The sequence below is a fragment of the Lissotriton helveticus genome, chromosome 5_1 (genome assembly GCF_964261635.1).
Source record: "Lissotriton helveticus chromosome 5_1, aLisHel1.1, whole genome shotgun sequence".
In the NCBI taxonomy this organism is placed as follows: Eukaryota; Metazoa; Chordata; class Amphibia; order Caudata; family Salamandridae; genus Lissotriton; species Lissotriton helveticus.
In genome coordinates, this window is record NC_136065.1 from 2,122,975,342 (window position 1) to 2,122,996,532 (window position 21,191).

The 21,191-nt window shown below is 44.6% G+C and overlaps 1 protein-coding gene across 1 annotated transcript in view; it reads right to left on the bottom strand.

Annotated features, from left to right (window-relative positions):
- The window catches only part of LAMC3 (laminin subunit gamma 3), a 702,649-nt gene extending 681,752 nt beyond the window's left edge, over positions 1-20,897 (bottom strand). Inside the window, exon 1 of the mRNA XM_078646208.1 lies at positions 20,507-20,897. Within this exon, the coding sequence (XP_078502334.1) occupies positions 20,507-20,891 (385 nt within the window). The 5' untranslated portion in view covers positions 20,892-20,897. The remainder of the gene's footprint in view (positions 1-20,506) is intronic.
- Between the last annotated feature and the right edge of the window lie 294 nt (positions 20,898-21,191).

Here is a 21,191-nt window from a genome sequence, read left to right on the forward strand (position 1 = left end):
TACCAGTGCACGTCTTGCGTACATATTTAAGAAGGTGCTGGTACATCCGCTCATATGTTTTACCCCATGTCCTCAAATCCAAAGCATTGGCAAACCTTTTTGGCACTTAAATATACCGTTGGCTCAAGCGGTCTATGAGCAACTACTCGGGTGGGGACACCAGCATGACGCACAACATCTATCACAAGACTCCACCCTGTCCCCGCCCGATGACCCTCTCAAGGGGTCCATATTTCTCTTGGTACCATACATGGTCATCAGTGAACCTCCAAATGTGGACTCGTCAAGCAAGGGGGGTAACCAAGGGTTTAGTCAACCCCCCATATGGAAGGTAAACGCCTGGACCACGTAAGTTCCTACAAATACTTGGTCGTTCTCCTAGATAAAAAAAATTCCTTCAAACCACAACTTGAATCTCTACGAAGGAAGGGAGTAATGACCTGCATGACATTAAAGCCCCTGAAGAAATTGCAACCGGATTTGACACTTGACCCCCTCTTAAAGGTCCTGCATGCAAAATTGCAACCAGTAATCACCTATGGGAGCGAATCCATGACAGGAAGAGATGCTGCTACCCTCAACTGTATAATCGCAACCTCCTACCTGGCGATATTTCAGCTCTCCAAATATGTTTCACCTGCTCAAATAAGGCTGGAATTTGGGATCCAGAAACAGGAAATAGAAAGGCAGGGAGCCTTCTTAAAGAGTTGGCACAAAATCAGAGCAGGTGAGAGAGGGACCTTGAATAACCTCCTTTGGCTAGAGCTGACCCGCACTGGAAAATCACCAGTTAACGTCTACCTACAGAACTATCAGCAGGCCTTCTGCCTGTCAGATGCCTGGAATACACCAATGGGCCATTTGGTTTTTAAAAAAATAGTAACAAAATCGACCAGGCTCACATCAGCTATAGAGGACAAGAACTTGGGGGCATATTACCAACCAATAGAGATAATTTTTGTCTCTAACTTATTTAGAGACAAAAATTATCGCCGCAAATCGGCGATTTTTATCGCAGATAAACCTTGCTATTAGCAAGGTTTATCGCAAATGCGATAAAAAATGGCCGCAATGCATGAATATCGCTGAAAAGTCAGCGATATTCATGCATTATCGAGCAAATGCTCTTAGCCATGTTATCCACCTCCCATTGGATAACATGGCTAAGAACTGCTCAGGGCAGGTGTTAGCTTTTGGAGAAATTCGCGCTTAGCGCGAATATCTCCAAAAGTTGGTAATAGGAGATAGCGATGTTAGTGACTGTTTTCAGTCGCTAACATCTTGGCACGCCCACTTTGCATGTCATTAGTGATAAATATCACTGACATGCAAAGCGGGGCCCAAGATGGTCACTATCTCCTATTAGCTGTCGCTAACTGGTGTTGGCGACAGCTTGGTAATAGGGAGATAATTTTATCTCCGCTTTCTTGGCTTTTAAAGCCAAAAAAGCGGAGATAAAGCCCCTTGATAATATGCCCCTTGGTTTCCAAAAGAGCTCATGGCTGGGTTGTACTTAATAACTTCGATGTCCTAAAACCTCAGCCCTACCTCAAGGACGGATCCAAGCTCGAGACCAAAGAAAAATGTTTAAAACTACGGCTGGGAGTCGGCCCGATCAACCCATTCATGCCTCCGTGGGAAAGAAGAGGAACTGATTACTTGTGTTGTTTTTATGCGAAAGACCCTGAGACCCTGATTCACCTTATATGCATATGCAAGAAGCTGGACGACATACGGAAAAGCCTGTTAAAACCACAATTTAAGCAGCATGGAGTAAGGTCCTGCAGACAGGCAGTGATGCTGTGTTTTAATCCTTCTTTTTTGCAGCTAAACTGTCGCCTTACAAAATTCTTTGACCTGATAGCACAGAGACTGAAAATTATTTGCTGCCAACAGCAGAGACCAACCGAGACTATAACAGACTCTGAACTGGCCCGCTGCATCAGTTTTAACATTACGCAGCACATATAGGGCCAGATGTAGGTAGGATTGATTTACCGATTCTTAATTACCGAAATTTACCGATTCGGTAATTAAGAATCGGTAAATCTGAGGGGTGGGTATGTAGGTATTCCAGATGTGCTGGAATACCGAATCGGAGAAAAATCGGTATTTACCGATTAAAATACCGATCGGTAATGCCCATTCATTCCTATGGGCTTTGAAGCCCATAGGAATGAATGGGCATTACCGATTCGGTATTTACCGAATCGGTAAATACCGAATTTCACAAGGGTGCAGGGGGTGCCACTTTGACACCCTCTGGCCCCCCCAAAACAGGCTCGGTGCCATGTGGCAGGCATACATGCCCCAAGGGCAGGTCTGCCTGTCATATGGCAGAGGTGTGCATGCACACATGTGCATGCACACCGGAATCGGTATTTTACCATCAAATTGGATTTGATGGTAAAATACTGATTCGGTAAGGCTTGTGGGACTCAGAAGAGTCCCACCTACATCTCAAAGTTACCGAATCGGTAAATAATACCGATTCGGTATTTTACAGAATCGGTAAATTTACCGATCGGTAAATTTACCGATTCGGTAAAAATAAGCCCCTACATACCAATTCTTCTATACTGGTCGGTAACGGCCGAAAATACCGATTTTCGGCCGTTACCGACCGACCTACATCTGGCCCCAAATGATCTCAGAAAGACCTGCTATCCTGTGTCAGCAGTGCTACTTCAATCGGAACAATTTTATGTCTTTTAGTACCAATGCAAGGTAGTTTTTAATCTTATACTCACTTTAATTGTTTTTCTTATGTAACTTTTTTTTTTATATCAACCTGTAATGCTCTGAATGCAACGGTTTTAATTAATCATGCATAATAAATGACTTACTTACTTACCATATGGAACCGCCCATAATGGTACACAGCGAACAAGGGAGTATACCACCCAGAAGCCTGGTCACGAGGAGAGCAGTAGTTTTATGTTTATTGTAATATCTCTGGCCGGCGCTGTACTGTACTCCCATATAACGGAGGTCAGAGGGTATTGTGCGGACATAATTAATAACTGATAACAATTATACCAATAGCCTTGGAGGCGAACTCCACCAGACACTGGGCGGCAATGGGTAAACACATGACGCGGCAACACCTAACAAGAAGGCCCTTAGTGGCGCAAAGGGCACCACAGGGATTTCTGTCTTAAAAGTGGTCGAAATAGTGAATAGTTGCCGCAACCCCGGGAAGGCCATGGAACACGCCCACGGGGTAAATAAAGCTGTGGTTAAAACAGAGAATAGCATTTATTTTATTTATGTAATTTGTTAAGCGCACAAATACCCGTAGGTGTCTCGGCGCTGAGTTAAGTGGAGGGCAGCAAACCTGCCTACGGAAGGGTAAATAAGCCATGCGCAAGGACACCAAGCATGAGGGCTTGGTTCAACTCTAATCCAAAATCATATATAATCTGAAGGGCTCGGTGAATTAGGCATGATCTCTTTAACAAACCTTAAAGGTGTACCTGTGGGTTTAATGCATGTGTAACTCTGGGCTTATGCCTGGGTAGAGCCATTCTCACTTAGAGGCATGTCCATGTTAAAATGTTGTGCTTATGACGGTTCTCATGACCAGTGCAGTTTTTATAGCTTTCCAAGGGGCCGGGAAACACCTGCAGAGGTAGATGTGAATTGTCCAGCCAGAAGGACTGCTAACCATGTCAAAGGTAAATGGGGATTCTCCGGGTCTGGAGAGGCCGTTGAAATTTCTTGCTGGAGGGTAAACAGCGCCATGCGCAGAATTCACGGAACAGAGGGGTTTCTGGATTTATCAGACTCGGGTCTTGCTTGCCAAGACCACGGGATGTTTTGATGGGGATGGGGGTCCATTTATCTAGATTGGGCATGGTCCTGTTTTGCCGGACCTGGGTGATGCCCTAGAATCAGCAGGGTGTAAGTAAGAATGCCTGCCTTGGTGGGGGGCCCCGGGTATGACGGGTGCCACACCCAGAGCTGTGGCGCAGTTATAGGGTGATCCAGAGGCTCAATGGTACATGGGGTACCCTCTTCATGACCAAAGGAAGGGTGCAAATGCCAAATAGCCCCAGGAGGTCCTTACGGGAGGACCCTAGAGGAACAAAGGCGCACCGTTAGTCCTTCGGGCTGTTGTAAACCTGAGCAACCGGGGCTTGCCTGGATACACTTTGCCCCCTCAAGGGGCATGAGTAAATGGGTGGACTGGTGGTCCACAGGATGTAAGGGATAATCCCCCAAAATGATTAGCACCGATTGGTTATGCCACGGTGCACTTTGCCTCATCAGGTGGGCAGGAAGCATAGGGCTGCCTGTTCTTGGATCGCCCGTAAGTTCACCCACCATGTTGGCATATTTATTATGCAAAATAAACCTGCAGCAATGTTTTTTCCAACAACCAATATGTCTTGGTATCGCTGTGTTTGCGGGTTGGGTGTGTTGCTGATATTGGCACTATGAGGCTGCCCGCGGCCCACGCAGGGGCCCCCCTAGGAGGGGGGCCACCTTAGTGCCAAATGAGGACATTAACCCGACAGGGCTAGTGTTTGGACCCCCTGGGGTCCGGCGCTACTTTCCAGCATGCCAGTGAGCAGGGTAGGTATATCTACCTCCCCTGCCCAGCTGGCGATCCTATTGCATCAAGGCATCACGCCATCTCCCTTCCTACCTCTTACTCGGCGTGTGGGCTGGAAGTGTGGCTAGGGTAGGAAGGCTGATAATATGTTATTTTGTGTTGCAGGCGGAGTTACAGGGTGATCCAGAGGCTGAATGGTACATAGGGATACCCTCTTCAGCACCAGAAGAAGGGTGCAAATGCCAAATAGCCCCAGGCGGTCCTTACGGCAGGACCCTGCCTGGAGGAACAACGGCGCCCCGTTAGTCCTTCCGGCGGTTGTAAACCTGAGTAACCGGGCTTGCCTGGATACGCTCCGCCCCCCGCAAGGGCTGTGAGTAAATGGATGGACTGATGGTCCACAGGATGTAAGGAGTTATCCCTTAAAATGGTTAGCACCGATTGGTTATGCCACGGTGCAATTTGGCTCATCAGGTAGGCAGGCACAACCCCCCCCGATCAATTGGCTGAGTCAAATATTTATAAGCACGTCAAATTTTATGATAGCTCCAAATAAAATTAGAAAACATCCCCTCCATTTTCCGTATTTTATCTACTGCTAGCTCTATGTTGGCATATTTCTTATGCAAAATAAACCCGCAGCAATGTTTTCTCCAACAACCAATGTGTCTTGTGTGTTCTTTATTATGGTATTGCTGTGTTTGCGGGTTAGGTGTGTTGCCGATATTGGCACTATGTATGGCTGATGGGCAATGTCCTGCAAAAGGTCCCTCCCACAGACACAGAAACTGAGGCTCTCATTAGCACGTTATGCCAACAAGCAATGTTTTCAATTCTGGTCTGAACCCCCAGCACGTGAGGTGCCAAATCCACTGACAAATGAATGTTGTTTTGAAAGGGGTGATATGCATTATAAACTGCAATGTTTTTACAAATGTCTCCAACATTCCATTGAGACGAATAACCATGCACCCTGTAATAGAGTTTCTTAAGTGTGTAAACTAACTACAGCAAATGCCCAGTCCTGGGCAGAGGGGCACCCTGGAATGAAGCCCATGAGAGACACCGGGCACACGACATGGGCACGAGTTTGTCATTGTAACACTGGATCACCTAATGCACAAAGCAGTGCTTGCATTGTGCAATGCTTGTGCAATGGTAACTGATTCTTCCCAGTCTGAGGGTTATGCTTCTGTTGACTGCTTGTCAGCCAGTGTGTTTCTCATTTCATCTCTTACACCACTCTCATACCAAGGCATCTAGAGCACCCTGAGAGAGCAGGGCAGAGCAGGTCTGTGATTGTTGAACCTACTCTGAGAAAGCTGTGTCTAAAGCAGGGTCATTGGGGACTCTGGAGCTCTCTTCTGCATCTTGTCCATGTGAAGGCTGAATCTGCAGCTCGCCGCCACTTCTACTGCAGGATTTGCAGAGGCCAGCAAACGTTGCTGTGTTTGCAGCTCGACCAGATCAAAAGCTGTTTACATTCCTGCAGCTGGTTGCAGTCCCTTGCTTGACATGCTTTAAAACTTAGATGGACACTTCTCTGCTCTTCATTTCTGTCTCAGGCATGTTTAAAGATGACATTTTCGCCCAGAGAGTGTGAACCTCAACATTTGAATGGTTGGGGGAGGATTTTTGTCCACAGAAGGAAACAATCAAATATGCAGTTAAATGTAATTCACAAAGGGTGGCAAGAATACTTATTTTTAAACACAAAAATGCTTTGTGACAGCATTTTCATAAAAGCATGCTCCGACCAAAGGCTCTGTTCCCAAAGAATGAATGATGGGATTTGAATAGATGGATGAATGAATGATGGGTTTTGAATGGATGAATGAATGAATGATGGGTTTTGAATGGATGAATGGATGAATGATGGGATCTGAATGAATGAATGAATGATGGGATTTGTAGAGGGCGAAGCTACTGCAAGAGAGTCTCGGCGCTAGGTTAACTGCCCTGTAAGGAACATGGCGCCTAGTCAACAAAGTATCATTTATTTCCAAAAAGCGCTCAGATGTTAGTGGAGTCTGCATGTGGGCATCTTTTAACTCCTCACCTACAGGCATGGCTTCAAGGATTGGTTGACAGGGCTGTCCGTCAGCCTTAGGATCAGCCCGCGGAATATGGTGGGTGTGAACGACTTAAAAAGTAGTTCACATCAGCCACAAGATTTTCATATATTTTTTGGGCTGGGGAGTTTTTTGGTGGTAATCCGACCCCCAACCACTTTCAAATACCTAAATTGCTCCAGTTTTTTGCTGCCCGTCCTCGCCCATATGTTTTTTTGTTTTTTTATAATTTACCATACGGCCCAATAGCTGCTAAGTCCTGTTGGGCATTTACTTTATTTTTATGTATTCCTTCATACTTTTAGTTGTTTTATTTTAGTTTACCATTTATGTAAAAATGGTAAAATAACAAATGGGCACTAGAATATTAGGACTAAAGAGCTGATTACGACTTTGGCGCAGTTGAGCCGGCTCTCGGCCGGTGTGGCTGCGCCAAAGCCACGCAAAGACCGCCCATCTGATTACGAGTTTTTCTCCTGCAGGCGGGCGGTCTTTGCGTGGCGGTGCCAGAAAAACAGGCAGCATAATGGGAACAGCAAAAATGTTCCACCTTGTCATGGACGGTGACGTCCGTGCCGTTGTGGAACTGGGGGTGCAAGCGGACATGGGAGCTTATGTTGTGCCCCTCTGAAAGCATCCCCATGGCCGGGGGGCTTGGGGACCTTTTAGGGTCCCCTTTGTTCCTTCATGGCGGGGAGCCTGCCTTGAAACTGCTGGTGGTGGAGGAGCCCGTAATATGCTCAGCTGGACTGCACCAGCATGCCACATTGTGCCTTTGTGCGCCACCAACAGGGAATGGCGGTTTCCTGGCGCAGGCGGCGGTCCACCACCGCTACGACTTTGAAAGTCATAATCCGGCCGACGGTGGACCTCCATTGCTGTCCCACCATGGGGGTGGTGGTCGGAAGACAGCCACACTCGTAATTAGCCTCTAAGTGTGCGCCAAGATGCATATGCAGTGACTCATAAGCATCCATGCATGAGTATGGCAGCCATCTTGGAGTGGTGACATGATGGCCTCTGTGTACACACACGTATGCATATTTTGCGATCAATGGGTGTGAATGTGTTCGACACATGTACAAACGGGTTCTTCCAAAGCAAAAACTTTAAAACAACCATTTGCAAAACCAGTATTTTGGCACTTGCCTTCACATATGAGACTTAGGGCCATATGTATCAAGCCAAATTGACTTTGCAAACGATTGCGAATGCAATTTGGACTAATGGTATGCATCAAGGAAATCTGTTTGAAAAATAAGGAATCGCAAACTATGCGATTCCTTATCTTGCGATTGCATTTAAGGAATCGCAAATTTTGCGATTCCTTAAGTGCAATGTAAGAAGCCAAAAAAAATAGCACATTGGCCTTAAGGAATCGCAAATTACCACCAACTTCTAGTTGGTGGTAAGTTGCGAATTCCTTTCAAAATGCATATGTTTTCATTTTTCAAAGTGCCATGTGACGCACATACATGCCCTTAGGGCATGTATGTGCGCCACATGTGCACCCATGCAGATTTCAGGGGTGCAACAGGGTGTCCTTTGGACACCCCTGCACCCTTGAAATTATTCTCAATTTGCGATTAGCAAAGTGCGAATCGCACATTTCCCCTTCATTCCTATGGGCCTCCTGGCCCATAGAAATGAATGGGAAATTATTCCTTAATTGCGATTAGCAATTTGCTAATCGCAATTAAGGAATCTTAAGAAATCGCTAAAAAGAAGCCAATTTCTACATACATACAATTTTGCGATTTCTAGATAGCGATTCCTTAAAGATCGCTATTTAGGAATCGCAAAACGGAATGTTGATACATATGGCCCTTACTGGCTTAGCTAATGATTGTTGTAAAGTCCAATGTCTTGAATTCTGAAGTACCTCCTTGTGACATACATGCTTAACACATATGAGCTGTTCCGCGCTGGTCTGTGCAGCTGTTTTTAAATGTACCAGTGCATTAAAATGTCACCCCCGCTCGATAATTATACCATTAAAAAAAACAGGTTTTAAGTGGTTTTGTTGTCCTTTCCTCCTAATTTTCATTTCCTTGCCGCATAATTTAGTCAGCACTGCTGCATAATGTTGTCCTCCACAGCTGCACAGATCCAGCACGCCTCACTGAAGATGACTTTACATTTAACTTGTGATTTGACGCTGTTCCTGGAATTAATTAGCTCTGTGCAGTGCTAAATCTGTTGCTTTGGCTACCACTGGGCACCTGCTAGAATTCACGCCTATTATGAGCATATTATAGGCCTCCCTCCTGGTCTTATGATATTTCTTTTTTTAACATTTCCTTCTGTAGTCACCCATATTTCTTTTTTGCACATCCTGTCAGTATTTATCCATATTTTTTGTGGGTGCTGTGAAAAAGGAATTACAACTAGAATATTTCCATATTTATTTAATCATTGAAGGTGCTGTGGAGTGGAATGTGTTATTTATAATCAGCCTTAGATTAAACACAGATGCACCCATATGAAGCCAGTGGTGCCATGCGCGTGGGCAGATACTGGGGTGAATGTCGCCGCCCCTGTTGTACCTCCCCGCACGGCTCATCTGCATAGATAGTGGTTGGGCAGACATGATTGACAGCTTGGAAAGTCACTCGAAGAAGAGACCTGCTGCCTAGTTTTCTGTTTTAAAATAAAAATGCAAATTGGGAAACATCTTGGTTTCTGTACGTTCTCAGGAGTAATAATCCTTGGCAAAGCCAATAGGTGTTGCCTATGTGAGATTTATTGGCTCTGCTAATGTTTTTTTTATTAATGCCGCAAATGGCTGAAAGTCATGTAAAAAGCTGTATGACGCAGCCAGCGTTGTCAACGTTATAGCGTTTTTTTCTCCGTTCTGCTGCGCTGAAACTAGCGCTGCTGTGTGATATGGCTAAAAAAACATTGACAACACCAATAGATCTCACATACACAAGACCTATTGGCTTTGCCATTGCTTGGTATGAAATGCCAAATGGTAAGTTATAAGTATTTATATACAGCTAGATTCATGAAAGGGCCGTTTTGCGAGTCTTTAATAGCGATTCATAAGGAAACGCTATTAAGGACTTGCAAAACGGGATTCATGTAGGAATTGCTAAATAAATAGCGATTCCTACACATTCCTTATTTGCGATTAGCAAATTGCTAATCGCAAATAAGGAATAACTCCCCATTCATTCCTATGGGCCTAAAGCCCCATAGGAATGAATGGGGAGTTATTCCTTATTTGCGATTAGCAATTAGCTAATCGCAAATAAGATTGTGATTTCAAGGGTGCCAGGGTGTCCAAAGGACACCCTGTAGCACCCCTGAAATGTAAATTTACACAGGTGTTGCGCACACACATGTCCAAAGGACATGTGTGTGTGTAACATGCAAAAGAAAAAAATGCACTAAAGTGCTTTAATCTATTTTTTCGCTATTTACCACGAAGTCAGACTTCGTGGTAAATAGCGGCCAAATATTGCGAATTCGCAATTTAAAATTGGTTGATGAATTGCATTTAAGGAATCTCAAATAGAGATTCCCTAAATGCAATTCCTCGCACAATAGCGAATTCTATAATAGCGATTATGCCATTTGGGATGATGAATCCCAAATGCAATAATTGCGCTCGCAAAGGGCCAGATTCTCAGAATCTGGCCCTTTGCGAGCCGATTTTCGTTTCATGAATCTGGCCGATAGTCTTTACAAAGGCTGAAGTGCTGATGTTATAGATTGGAGAATGCCCTTGCCAAGGTATTAGTGCCTCCAGATTCAAAAGCATTTTAGGACCGTACAAAAACGGTGAAAATGTGCCATATAAATGCGCTGAATGTAACCTAAGTTGTAGGAAGACAGAAAAGTCCAAATGGTTGCAGCTTTTATTATAGTGATGCTTTAGGAAATGTGTTACTTTGGGTGCAATGGTTACAAAAGATCCAAAGAAGCACTCCGGGTGGCTTGTTTAGTAGTAAAATATAGCAATCAGTGGGTTTCCTAAAGCTTCTGGTCCCTGTGCCCCTGCACCTGCTGCACCATTCAAATCACAACCCCGGTCCCTGGAAAGTAATTGCACTTGGGGTCGCTCAAACCAAGGAAGCCACACACTACGCCACAACTCGGTCTGAGAGACCGCAACGTTTCTTTGAAGCCTACCTGGGTGCTTTGCTGTTTTTGCTCCCGTTCCCGCTCTCGCTCCCATCATCGCCGCAACCAGGAGGCAAGGACTCCAAGTCCCAGCACTCCCCCTGCGGCGTCGCCACCGATGCCGGCAGGAAGCGCCAGGAGGTGCTTGAAAAGTGGAGAGCGGCTGGAGCCTGGCAGGTCGCTCAAACCAAGGAAGCCACACACTACGCCACAACTCGGTCTGAGAGACCGTAACGTTTCTTTGAAGCCTACCTGGGTGCCATGCTGTTTTTGCTCCCGCTCCCGTTCTCGCTCCCATCATCGCCGCAACCAGGGTGCGAGGACTCCAAGTCCCAGCACTCCCCCTGCGGAGCTCACCACCGACGCCAGCAGGAAGCGCCAAGAGGCGCTTGAAAAGTGGAGAGCGGCTGGAGCCTGGCGGATTGCTCAAACCAAGGAAGCCACACACTACGCCACAACTCGGTCTTAGAGACCGCAACGTTTCTTTGAAGCCTACCTGGGTGCTTTGCAGTTTTTGCTCCCGTTCCCGCTCCCATCATTGTCGCAACCAGGGGGCAAGGACTCCAAGTCCCAGCACTCCCCCTACGGCGCTCACCACCGACGCCAGCAGGAAGCGCCAAGAGGCGCTTGAAAAGTGGAGAGCGGCTGGAGCCTGGCGGGTTGCTCAAACCAAGGAAGCCACACACTACTCCACAACTCGGTCTGAGAGAATGCAACGTTTCTTTGAAGCCTACCTGGGTGCTTTGCTGTTTTTGCTCCCGTTCCCGCTCCTGCTGTCGGTCCCTTCATTGCCGCAATCAGGGGGCAAGGACTCCAAATCCCAGCACTCCCACTGCGGCGCTTACCACTGACTCCAGCAGGAAGCGCCGGGTAATAGCAAGGTAATAGCAAGGTTCCTAAGCGATAAAAATCGCCGCAGCTCGGCGATAAAAATATTGCCGCTAAGCCAACATAGCAATAATTATCACTAGTTGTTGGTAATATGCCCCAAAGATTCCACACAGAGTAGGGTATAACACTTTTTATGTAGACGCAGTCCCATCAGTAAGAGGGAGGGCCTCGGGAGGCCTTGTAATATGGGTAAAAGTAACCCTCGATATCAGAGTTACCCAATTGCGCATTGACTCACCAGATATACTCGGATTAAAAATATCAACTAAAGATAGGAGGGTGCTGCACCTATATAATATCTATAATAGACCTAGCCCAATTACCAAGGAGTCTTCTACAATAGAACAAATGGACTCTATTTTAAATCTATTAGATACAAGAATAAATATAGTAACAGGTGGCGATTTCAATTGTAATTATGAACCTATTATAGGGCTTGGAAATATTTTAGATTATGAAAATAGCGCTAACAAGATTCCTATTCTCTATAATAGTAACCCGGTTCCATGTACTGTGCTTGCACTCCAAATTAAGAGGTTAACGGCTGGGCATGGCCTGAGAGCAATTAACGGCCGTTTACCATCAGAGGGGAACATCCTTTTCAACGAAACCCTAACAACGCGGTACCATTACAGCGCAGGTTTTAGAACGAAAGTTGTTACAACAACTTTCGCTGGAGGGCGCTCTAGGATAGGGAATAGTTTAATTTACTATCCAACACCTTCCCTACTATCCACGGGGACTGGAGTTGGAATAGTAAATTCAACTATTCACTATCCAGTGCCCCCCAACGCAAGTCGTTGTAACGACTTGCGTTGAAAAACCTGTGTTGTAACGGTACGCGTGGCAATACCACACATTGTACCGTCATACATCCCCATAAGATATACCAAAGGCCCGACATTTTGTAGAAGCAAATCTCAGAGCCAAATTGATTACATAATTGTATCTTTTGATTTTTGGCCGTTTGCAGTAGACTTAGAGATTATCCCAAGAATAGAGAGTGATCATCGTCCGCTCCAGTTGGTATTTTATAATAGATTACTCCCTAGTGTAATTAAGAGTAACGATACAGCCCACCTAAGTTCCGGCGACATTATAGGTAGTAATAATCGTCGCTCAGTAAAATGGGCATATATGTTGGAGCATGGAGAAGTACTGGCAAGTATTTATAACACACTTGCCAATATTTTTGAAAGACATATGACTATATTACCGGAGGGAAATATATTCCTAGATTTACACAATGAGTTTTACAAAGCACTTGTCCCTCTGGTAACAAAAATGCCAAAAAAGATTGGAGGAGAAGTAAAGCCCAAGTTGGGAGGGAAGTCTTGGTATAATAAGGATTGTCGCACTGCTCAGGCTGAATTGGTCCACGCTATAAAAAATAACAACACGTTGACAGTAAAAGAAGCTAGACAAAAATACTGGAAAGTACAAGAGAAGGCTAAAGTGTCATGGGACGATGAGAATTGGTCTGACTTGCTCATTGCTGCAAAGAATAAAGACCAAGGCCCAGATGTAGGAAATAGCAAATTACCGAATGGTAAATACCGAATTTTACCGATTCGGTATTTACTAATCGGTAATTGCTATGTAGGTAAAAAATTCGGTAAAAATACCGAATCGGTAAGATTCGGTAATTACTGATTCGGTAATTACCGAATCAGTATTTGCCATTGATTCCTATGGGCCTTGAAGCCCATAGGATTCAATAGCAAATACCGATTCGGTAATTACCGAATCGGTAAAATTACCGATTTTACAAGGGGGACAGGGTGTCACTTTGACACCCTGTTGCACCCCTGTTTCTGGCTTGTGTGCCATGTGACACACATACATGCCCTTAGGGCATGTCTGTGTGCCACATGGCACAGGTGTACATGCACAGATGTGCATGTACACTGGAATTCGTTATTTACCATGTAATAGTATTACATGGTAAATAACGAATCGGTAATGGCCTGTGGCACTGTTTTCAGTGCCACCTACATCGGTATTTACTGATTCGGTAAATTTACCGATTCGGTATTTTACAGAATCATTAAATTTACCGAATAGGTAAATATACCGATTCTGTAAATTAAACCTACCTACATGCCAAATCCCAAATACCGGTCGATAACAGCCGAAATCGGCCGTTACCGACCGGTAATTGGCGACCTACATCGGGCCCCAAATGTTATTCTGGAGACTTGTGGCTAAAGGAAATACAAAAGGAGAAGAAACCAGGGATGTTTACCTTGATGAGATGACTTGGATTTAGCACTTTACTAAATTATATGGAGCACCAGAGAATGGTGGGATTGTACTGAAGGATAGATTATTATCAAGTCCAAGCAAAGTCAAACTATATTTTGACTTAGAGGAAACAATTTTAGCTATCAATTCAGTTAAAAATGGGAAAGCACCCGGACTGGATAAAATACCGGGAGATTTATATAGGCACGAAATTAGTGTCTGGGGCCCCTATATTTACTGTTTATGTAATGCTGTAGCCGCGGGCGCAGATTTTCCGGAGACATGGAGGTGGGCAGAAATCGTTATAATTTTTAAAAAGGGCAATAGGAGCGATCCTGCTATTGCCCAATTAGTTTAATTGATATTTTACAAAAGATCTATGCAAGGCATATTTTAAATCGCATGAACACATGGATTGAGGATAAAACAGTTCTCTCTAAGGGCCATATGTATCAAGATACCCATTTGCGATTCTCAAATAGCGATTTTTTAGAAATCGCTATTTGAGAATCGCAAATAGGTATGTATGTACAAAATCGGATTTTTTTTGCGATTTCTTAAAATTCCTTAATTGCGATTAGCAAATTGCGAATCGCAATTAAGGAATACTTTCCCATTCATTTCTATGGGCCAGGAGGCCCATAGGAATGAATGGGAAGTTATTCTCAATTTGCGATTCGCAATTTGCTAATCGCAAATTGAGAATAATTTCAAGGGTGCAGGGGTGTCCAAAGGACACCCTGTTGCACCCCTGAAATATGCATGGGTGCACATGTGGCGCAAATACATGCCCTAAGGGCATGTATGTGCGACACATGGCACTTTGAAAAATGCAAAAATGTGCATTTTTCAAGGAATTCGCAACTTACCACCAACTAGAAGTTGGTGGTAATTTGCGATTCCTTAAGGACATTTTGCAAATTTTTTTTGCTTCATACATTGCATTTAAGGAATCGCAAAATTTGCGATTCCTTAAATGCAATTGCAAAATAAGGAATCGCAAATTTTGCGATTCCTTATTTTGCACCAGATTTTGCTTTATACATACCATTTAGCAAATTCGCATTCGCAAAGGCCGAAATTCTGCGAATTTCGGCCTTTGCAAATGCAAATTTGCTTGATACATATGGCCCTAAGTTCCAGGCAGGATTTAGATCTAAGATAAGCACTATAGACCAGGTCTTCAGGTTCTGTTGCCTGTGTTGGAAGTATGTTAACATAAGGAAGGGTCATTTATATGTAGCCTTTGTAGATCTCAGGGCTGCGTTTGATCTCATTCCCCGAGATCAGTTATGGGAGACACTCAGCTGCCAACTAACCTCTTAGAACAGATTATGAGATTGCATGATAATAACTATGTCAAAGTTAGGTGGGGCCCGGGAGGCGAACTAACCAGTCCAATCCCCATAAAAAGGGGGGTTTGCCAAGGCTGTGTGTTGGCTCCCACGTTATTTTCACCATTCGTCAACAATAAACCCTCTTTTTTGGAGGGCTGCAAAAACAATGCACCAAAATTGAGGGGAGAAAGGATACCAGCCCTCCTTTTCGCTGACGATACTATACTTATATCTCAAACGCCCAGGGGACTACAATGTCTACTAAATTTATTCCAAACATACTGCAACAAAAAAGGCCTTGAGATCAATACAAATAAGACAAAATACATGGCTATAAGCCCTCACAAAACCTTCAGGGAGAATTTGATTTTAAATGAACAAAAATTGGAACATTTATTTATTTATTCCACTTGTATGGTGCAACAGCTACCCTGAGGGTTTCCCGGCGCCTTGGATCAGTTCACTACCAGGAGGAGTTAGCTTGTTATTCTTATTCTTGGTTGAAAAGCCATGCCGTGATACCTTTCCGGAATCTTATGTAATTGGGTTCCAGGCGCAGTTTTAGCGGAATTGAGTTCCACATGACTGGCGCCATATATCCGAAGGAGCGTCCGCCCATTCGTGCTCGTTTAAATCTCGGGGCAACAAATCTCGCCTGATGTGTTGATTGAAGATTTCGAGCCGGAATGTGTTTCTGAACCAATATACATAGGTACTCTGGTGCTTCCCCTGTGTTTATTTTGAACATATAACATAATGCTTTGAATTTAGCTCTGTTGCCCATCTTGAGCCAATGCAGATTAAGTAAATGTTCAGAGACATGCGACCGCCCAGGTAGATGTAGAAGTACCCTAGCTGCCGCATTTTGGGCAACCTGTAGCCGGCGCGTGATCTCTTTGTTGGCACCTAGGAAAAGAATGATCCCATAATCCAGCCTTGAGCCGATCAAGGCCTGAACTACAGTTTTTTGCGCCCCTTCAGGGAGTTGCCATAAAATTTTCCTCAGCCATTTAAGAATGGCGAAACAGACTGAAGCTGTTTTAGCAGCTTGAGCGCGCATCGTCAATTTTTCATCAATTATTACTCGTAGGTTTCGGGCCGAAGGAACTGCTGCCGGGGGAGGGCCCATTTCTGTTGGCCAACGTGCAGGTCCCCACAGCTCTTTTTGTTCTCCAAAAATTAGCAGTTCAGTTTTATCTCCATTTAATTTTAATTTCTTGGAGTGCATCCACTTTGCCATGCTCTGTAACCCAGAGCGGAGAGAGGAGGTGTTATTTTTATCAGTTGTCGACAGGGAGAACACCAGTTGTGTATCATCTGCATACGAAAAGATTGTAAGACAAAGGGCCCGATGTAGATAGCCAAATACCGGTCGGTAACGGCCGATTTCGGAGTTAATCCCAATCTGCAGCATTATATGGAGCTGAACTGTGGAGACCCTCGTGCAAAAAGGTTTTTGAGGTTGGTGAAAACAAACTTTATAGAGCACTGCTAAGATTACCTGTACGTACGCCACTAATACCGATTATTCTTGATCTGAACATGAAACGTACTGACCATCACGCGGCTCTGAGACCATTGATGCTATGGGTAAGAGTCTGGTCGACACCTGAGTTGTTAGACTACAGGGATGGTCGAAAAGAGATAATGGATTTGGATATTAACAATAGTATCATATGGCTCAAATATGTTTGTACTTGGTTAGAAATGATCGGTTTATCACACTTTTGGAAAGATCCATCATCATTAACTCAAAATTCAAAAAGGTGTTAAAATCATCATTCTGGGAATACATAGAATACAGTAGATTAAATGAAAGAGCGAGCGGAACCTTAACAAGCAAGTTCCTTATGTTTAAAGAAAGCGCTCGCTTTGAAAAATTTTGGGATGAAGTATACCCACCACTTGCCAAAACACTATCCCCTAGATTCATCATTGTCCCGTTTTGCGAGTCCTTAATAGCGATTATTAAGGAATTGCTATTAAGGACTTGCAAAACGGTATTCATGTAGAAATCGCAATTTTAATTGCGATTTCTACAGCTTCCTTATTTGCGATTAGCAAATTGCTATTCGCAAATAAGGAATGACTCCCCATTCATTCCTATGGGCCTTTTCAATTTGCTAATCGCAAATAAGGATGCGATTTCAAGGGTGCCAGGGGTGTCCAAAGGACACCCTGTAGCACCCCTGAAATGTAAATGTAGTCAGATGTTGCGCACACACATGTCCAAAGGACATGTGTGTGTGTAACATACCACTTGGAAAAATGCACTAAAGTGCATTTTTCTAAGTTTTCGCTATTTACCACGAAGTCAGACTTTGTGGTAAATAGCGGCCAGATATAGCGAATTCGCAAATAAAAAATGGTTAATGAATTGCATTTAAGGAATCTCAAATAGAGATTCCTTAAATGCAATTCCTCGCAAATATGCGATTTCGCAATTAGCGATTTTTGCATTTGGGATGATGAATCCCAAATGCAAAAAGTGCGCTCGCAAAGGGCCAGATTCTCAGAATCTGGCCCTTTGCGAGACGATTTAACAATGATGAATCTAGCTGTATATATGAAATACAGATATGGAGTTCTGAATATAAATACAAGTGTAGCAAGATGGTCAAGAGATTGTAATGAGAAGACAAATGATTTATGCACCTTATGCCCAGGCAAAGCCAGAGAAGATGAGTCACACATTTTGTTTTTTTGCTCAGCTTACTCTGTAGCTAGGAAAAAATGGATTAAACCGCTCTGTTTGAATATAGGTGTGAGATCACAGAAAGAGGCGGAAAGGATTTTAAAGACTGATACTAGCCAAGTTATCATCTTTGGTATTAGCAGGTTTCTGCTAGCAACATATTATGTTAGAACCAAAGTTGGCCTGAAATTTTAGAGAAATGTTGTACCGTTATGCAATCGATTGAAGAAAAGTTGCTTTAAAAGAAATGATATTGGTAATCGTATTTCTTAAAAACTTAAAGTGCACAGATACAAAATGCTTGATTGCTTTACCACTCCTGGAATATTTGGATTAATAATGGACTTAACCTCGAATGACATATGTATTTTTAACTATTGACGCCTTTTTAATTATTTAAGTAAAAGTTTTAAATGTAAGGATGGATGCCCCCACTGTTGCCTCTATGTAAAATCCATTTTTATTGCACCTTACTTGGAGCTTGTAATAACATCAACTTATGTTTTTATGTACTTGTACATGTTTTTTATGTATCTTTTATGGTTCTAAATGTACCGAAATAAAGATTATGATGATGATGAATTGCACTTGTGACTGCTTGTTTAGTTGTAAAATATAGCAATAATCGGTGTTCAGTGGGGTTCCTGGAGCTTTTGGCCCATGTGCCACTGCACCTGCTGCACCCTTGAAATCATGGCCCCAGTGCCTGGAAGTACAAATGAGGAAATTGTTTATATCCAGTAATATATGTGTTCCATAAAACGCACACTTGCAGATGGAACACATAATTATTGTTTAGCTAAAGATAAACAGGAAAGCTGTCATGAAAAGTGCCTTTAAACGTATCCAACTCTCCGAAAGGAGTTCCCACAGATGCCATAAACAGACTATCAGGCAGATGCATCAAAGTAAATACCGGTCGCAAATGGGCAGATTCTCAGAATGTGCCCCTTTGCGACCGGTATTTTTGCATTTGGGATGCATCATCCCAAATGCAAAAATCGCAATTTAAGGAATCTCTAAATTGAGATTCCTTAAATTGCGATTGCATTTAAGGAATCCCAAATTGAGATTCCTTAAATGCAATGCATGAAAGTCACAAAAATAGCGAATTCGCTAATAGGGGGAGCAAATTACCATGAAGTTGACCTTCATGGTAATTTGCTAAAACTTTGAAAAAAGCACTTTTGTGCATTTTTCAAAGTTTCATGTTGCGCACACACATGCCCTTAGGGCATGTGTGTGTGCAACATATGTGCAGAGATCAATTTCAGGGGTGCAACAGGGTGTCATTTTGACACCCTTGCACCCTTGAAATTGCATGGGCAATTTGCGAGTACCTACTGGTACTCGCAGATTGCTCATGCAATCTCCAATACATTCCTATGGGCCTGGAGGCCCATAGGAATGAATGGGACAGCATTCCTTAATTGCGACTAGCAATTTGCGAGTAGCAATTAAGGAATGTTTGGGAATCGCTATTGTATTAGCGATTCCTACATGCATATGGCTTTTGCTATTCCTAAAAATCGCTATTTAGGAATAGCAAAAGGCTACGTTGATACATCTGCCGGCATCTGCTGTACACATCAAAATGAAAAGCAGTCATTTCTAAATGGTGTTCCAATGTGACTGGCCCTTTCCTAGGAAAATATCTTATCCTGTCCTTGCCAGTGAATGGGCCATAAGCAGAACAAATTGCCTAAGGTCACCATACGTTAGGCTGACGCTGAGACTTAATGCAGTGTTGTACTTTGTTCCTAAAAAGGCAGTTTCACAAGTTAAATGGACTCACCAAAGAAGAAGAATTTTGCACAAAACTTGCAAATATTGTGTGCAGCTGCAGAAAGAAATACTTTTTGAGATGGCTATGTCTAAAATAGCATGTAAAAAAGGGCACAAGCAGATTTCAAGGCGAAAGTATGCTGCTGTCTTTTTTCCTATAAACGCTCTCACTTTGAAGTCAGCTGAAAGCAAAATAAACACCAGGCTCCCAGGAAAACACCGCTTGACATTTGATTATGGTCTTTGAATGCCAAGCAAATGTGATGAGATAAGAACAATATTTAACCCCTTCCATGCGGGGGTAATTCCCCTGCTGTGCTGGGGGGCCGGGGGCCCGCACAGCGCCCCGGTGCTCATGACAAGCTCAGCTTGTCATGAGGCACAGTGCTCGTGTGCTCATGACGAACTGAGTTCGTCATGACCACACCCGTTTCTGTGGAACGCTCAGCACAGCAACCAATTATCCCCGCATGCGAGCGTTCCACGGCTCGTCATGAGCACCGGAGCACCGTGCCTCATGACGAGCTGAGATCGTCATGAGCACGGAAAAGGTTAAAGGCTTGTCAATTACAGAACATGAGTTTGTGGAAGAACCCTGTAAACATGGCTTTATCAGGGGGAGGTACCGACTGAAGCCGCACAGCCTAAAGCAAAAGAAGCCAGCAAATGGAAAGGCAGTAAACGTGAGTTACAAACCATAAAGCCACTAACAAGCCAGGGGTGGAATGCATTCCCAGGTCAACTTCCTGAAAGTTCCCACGTGTGCGGCGCCCTGCCAGGGGGCACCGGTACTCACCCAGATGCAGGGTGATGTTGACGGAGTTGGGGTGCTGCACCCCCAATGCCATGGTCTGGCTCTGCCACCAGGTGGGCTCCTCGTCGCCGTGCAGGTCGGTCAAGGCACTGGCGTTGTGCTGGAGGTCGGGGTGGCCCGCGTCGCAGCGGTGGCAGGGGGGGCCCGTACCCTGGGACCCCGACTGTAGGCAGTAGTCCTCGGGGGGCGCCCCACAGGTGTTGGTGGCCACCGGCTCCCTCAGGAAGGCAGCGTTCTCGAAGACTGGCATGCAGCACTGTGGCGCCCCCTCGTGGTCGTAGCAGGTGTCCATGGCCCCCAGGGTGGGGGAGACCACCTGTGCCAGCAGCAGCAGGGCGAACACGGGCAAGTCGGAGGCCCAGGCCATGGGGGCGAGCACAGACGGGGAGTGGGGGGCTGGGCAGGTGATGGGGTGCAGGTGGGGGGGGCTACGGAAGAGCCAGGGTTGCCCACCAGTCAGATCAGGTGATGGCCCGTGCACAGACTGGCAAAGGCGGGGGGGGGGTGGTTACAGAACAAGCCCCCTTCCCTTAAGGTGCAGAGCAGCGTCTCTGGTGTGGTGAAGCCTCTCAGATGTCTCTCCAGGCGCTGCTGAAGAAGTCTCTTTCCCGCTCTAGGCGCTGTTGAAGATGTCTCTTTCCCGCTCTAGGCGCTGCTCTAGGCACTG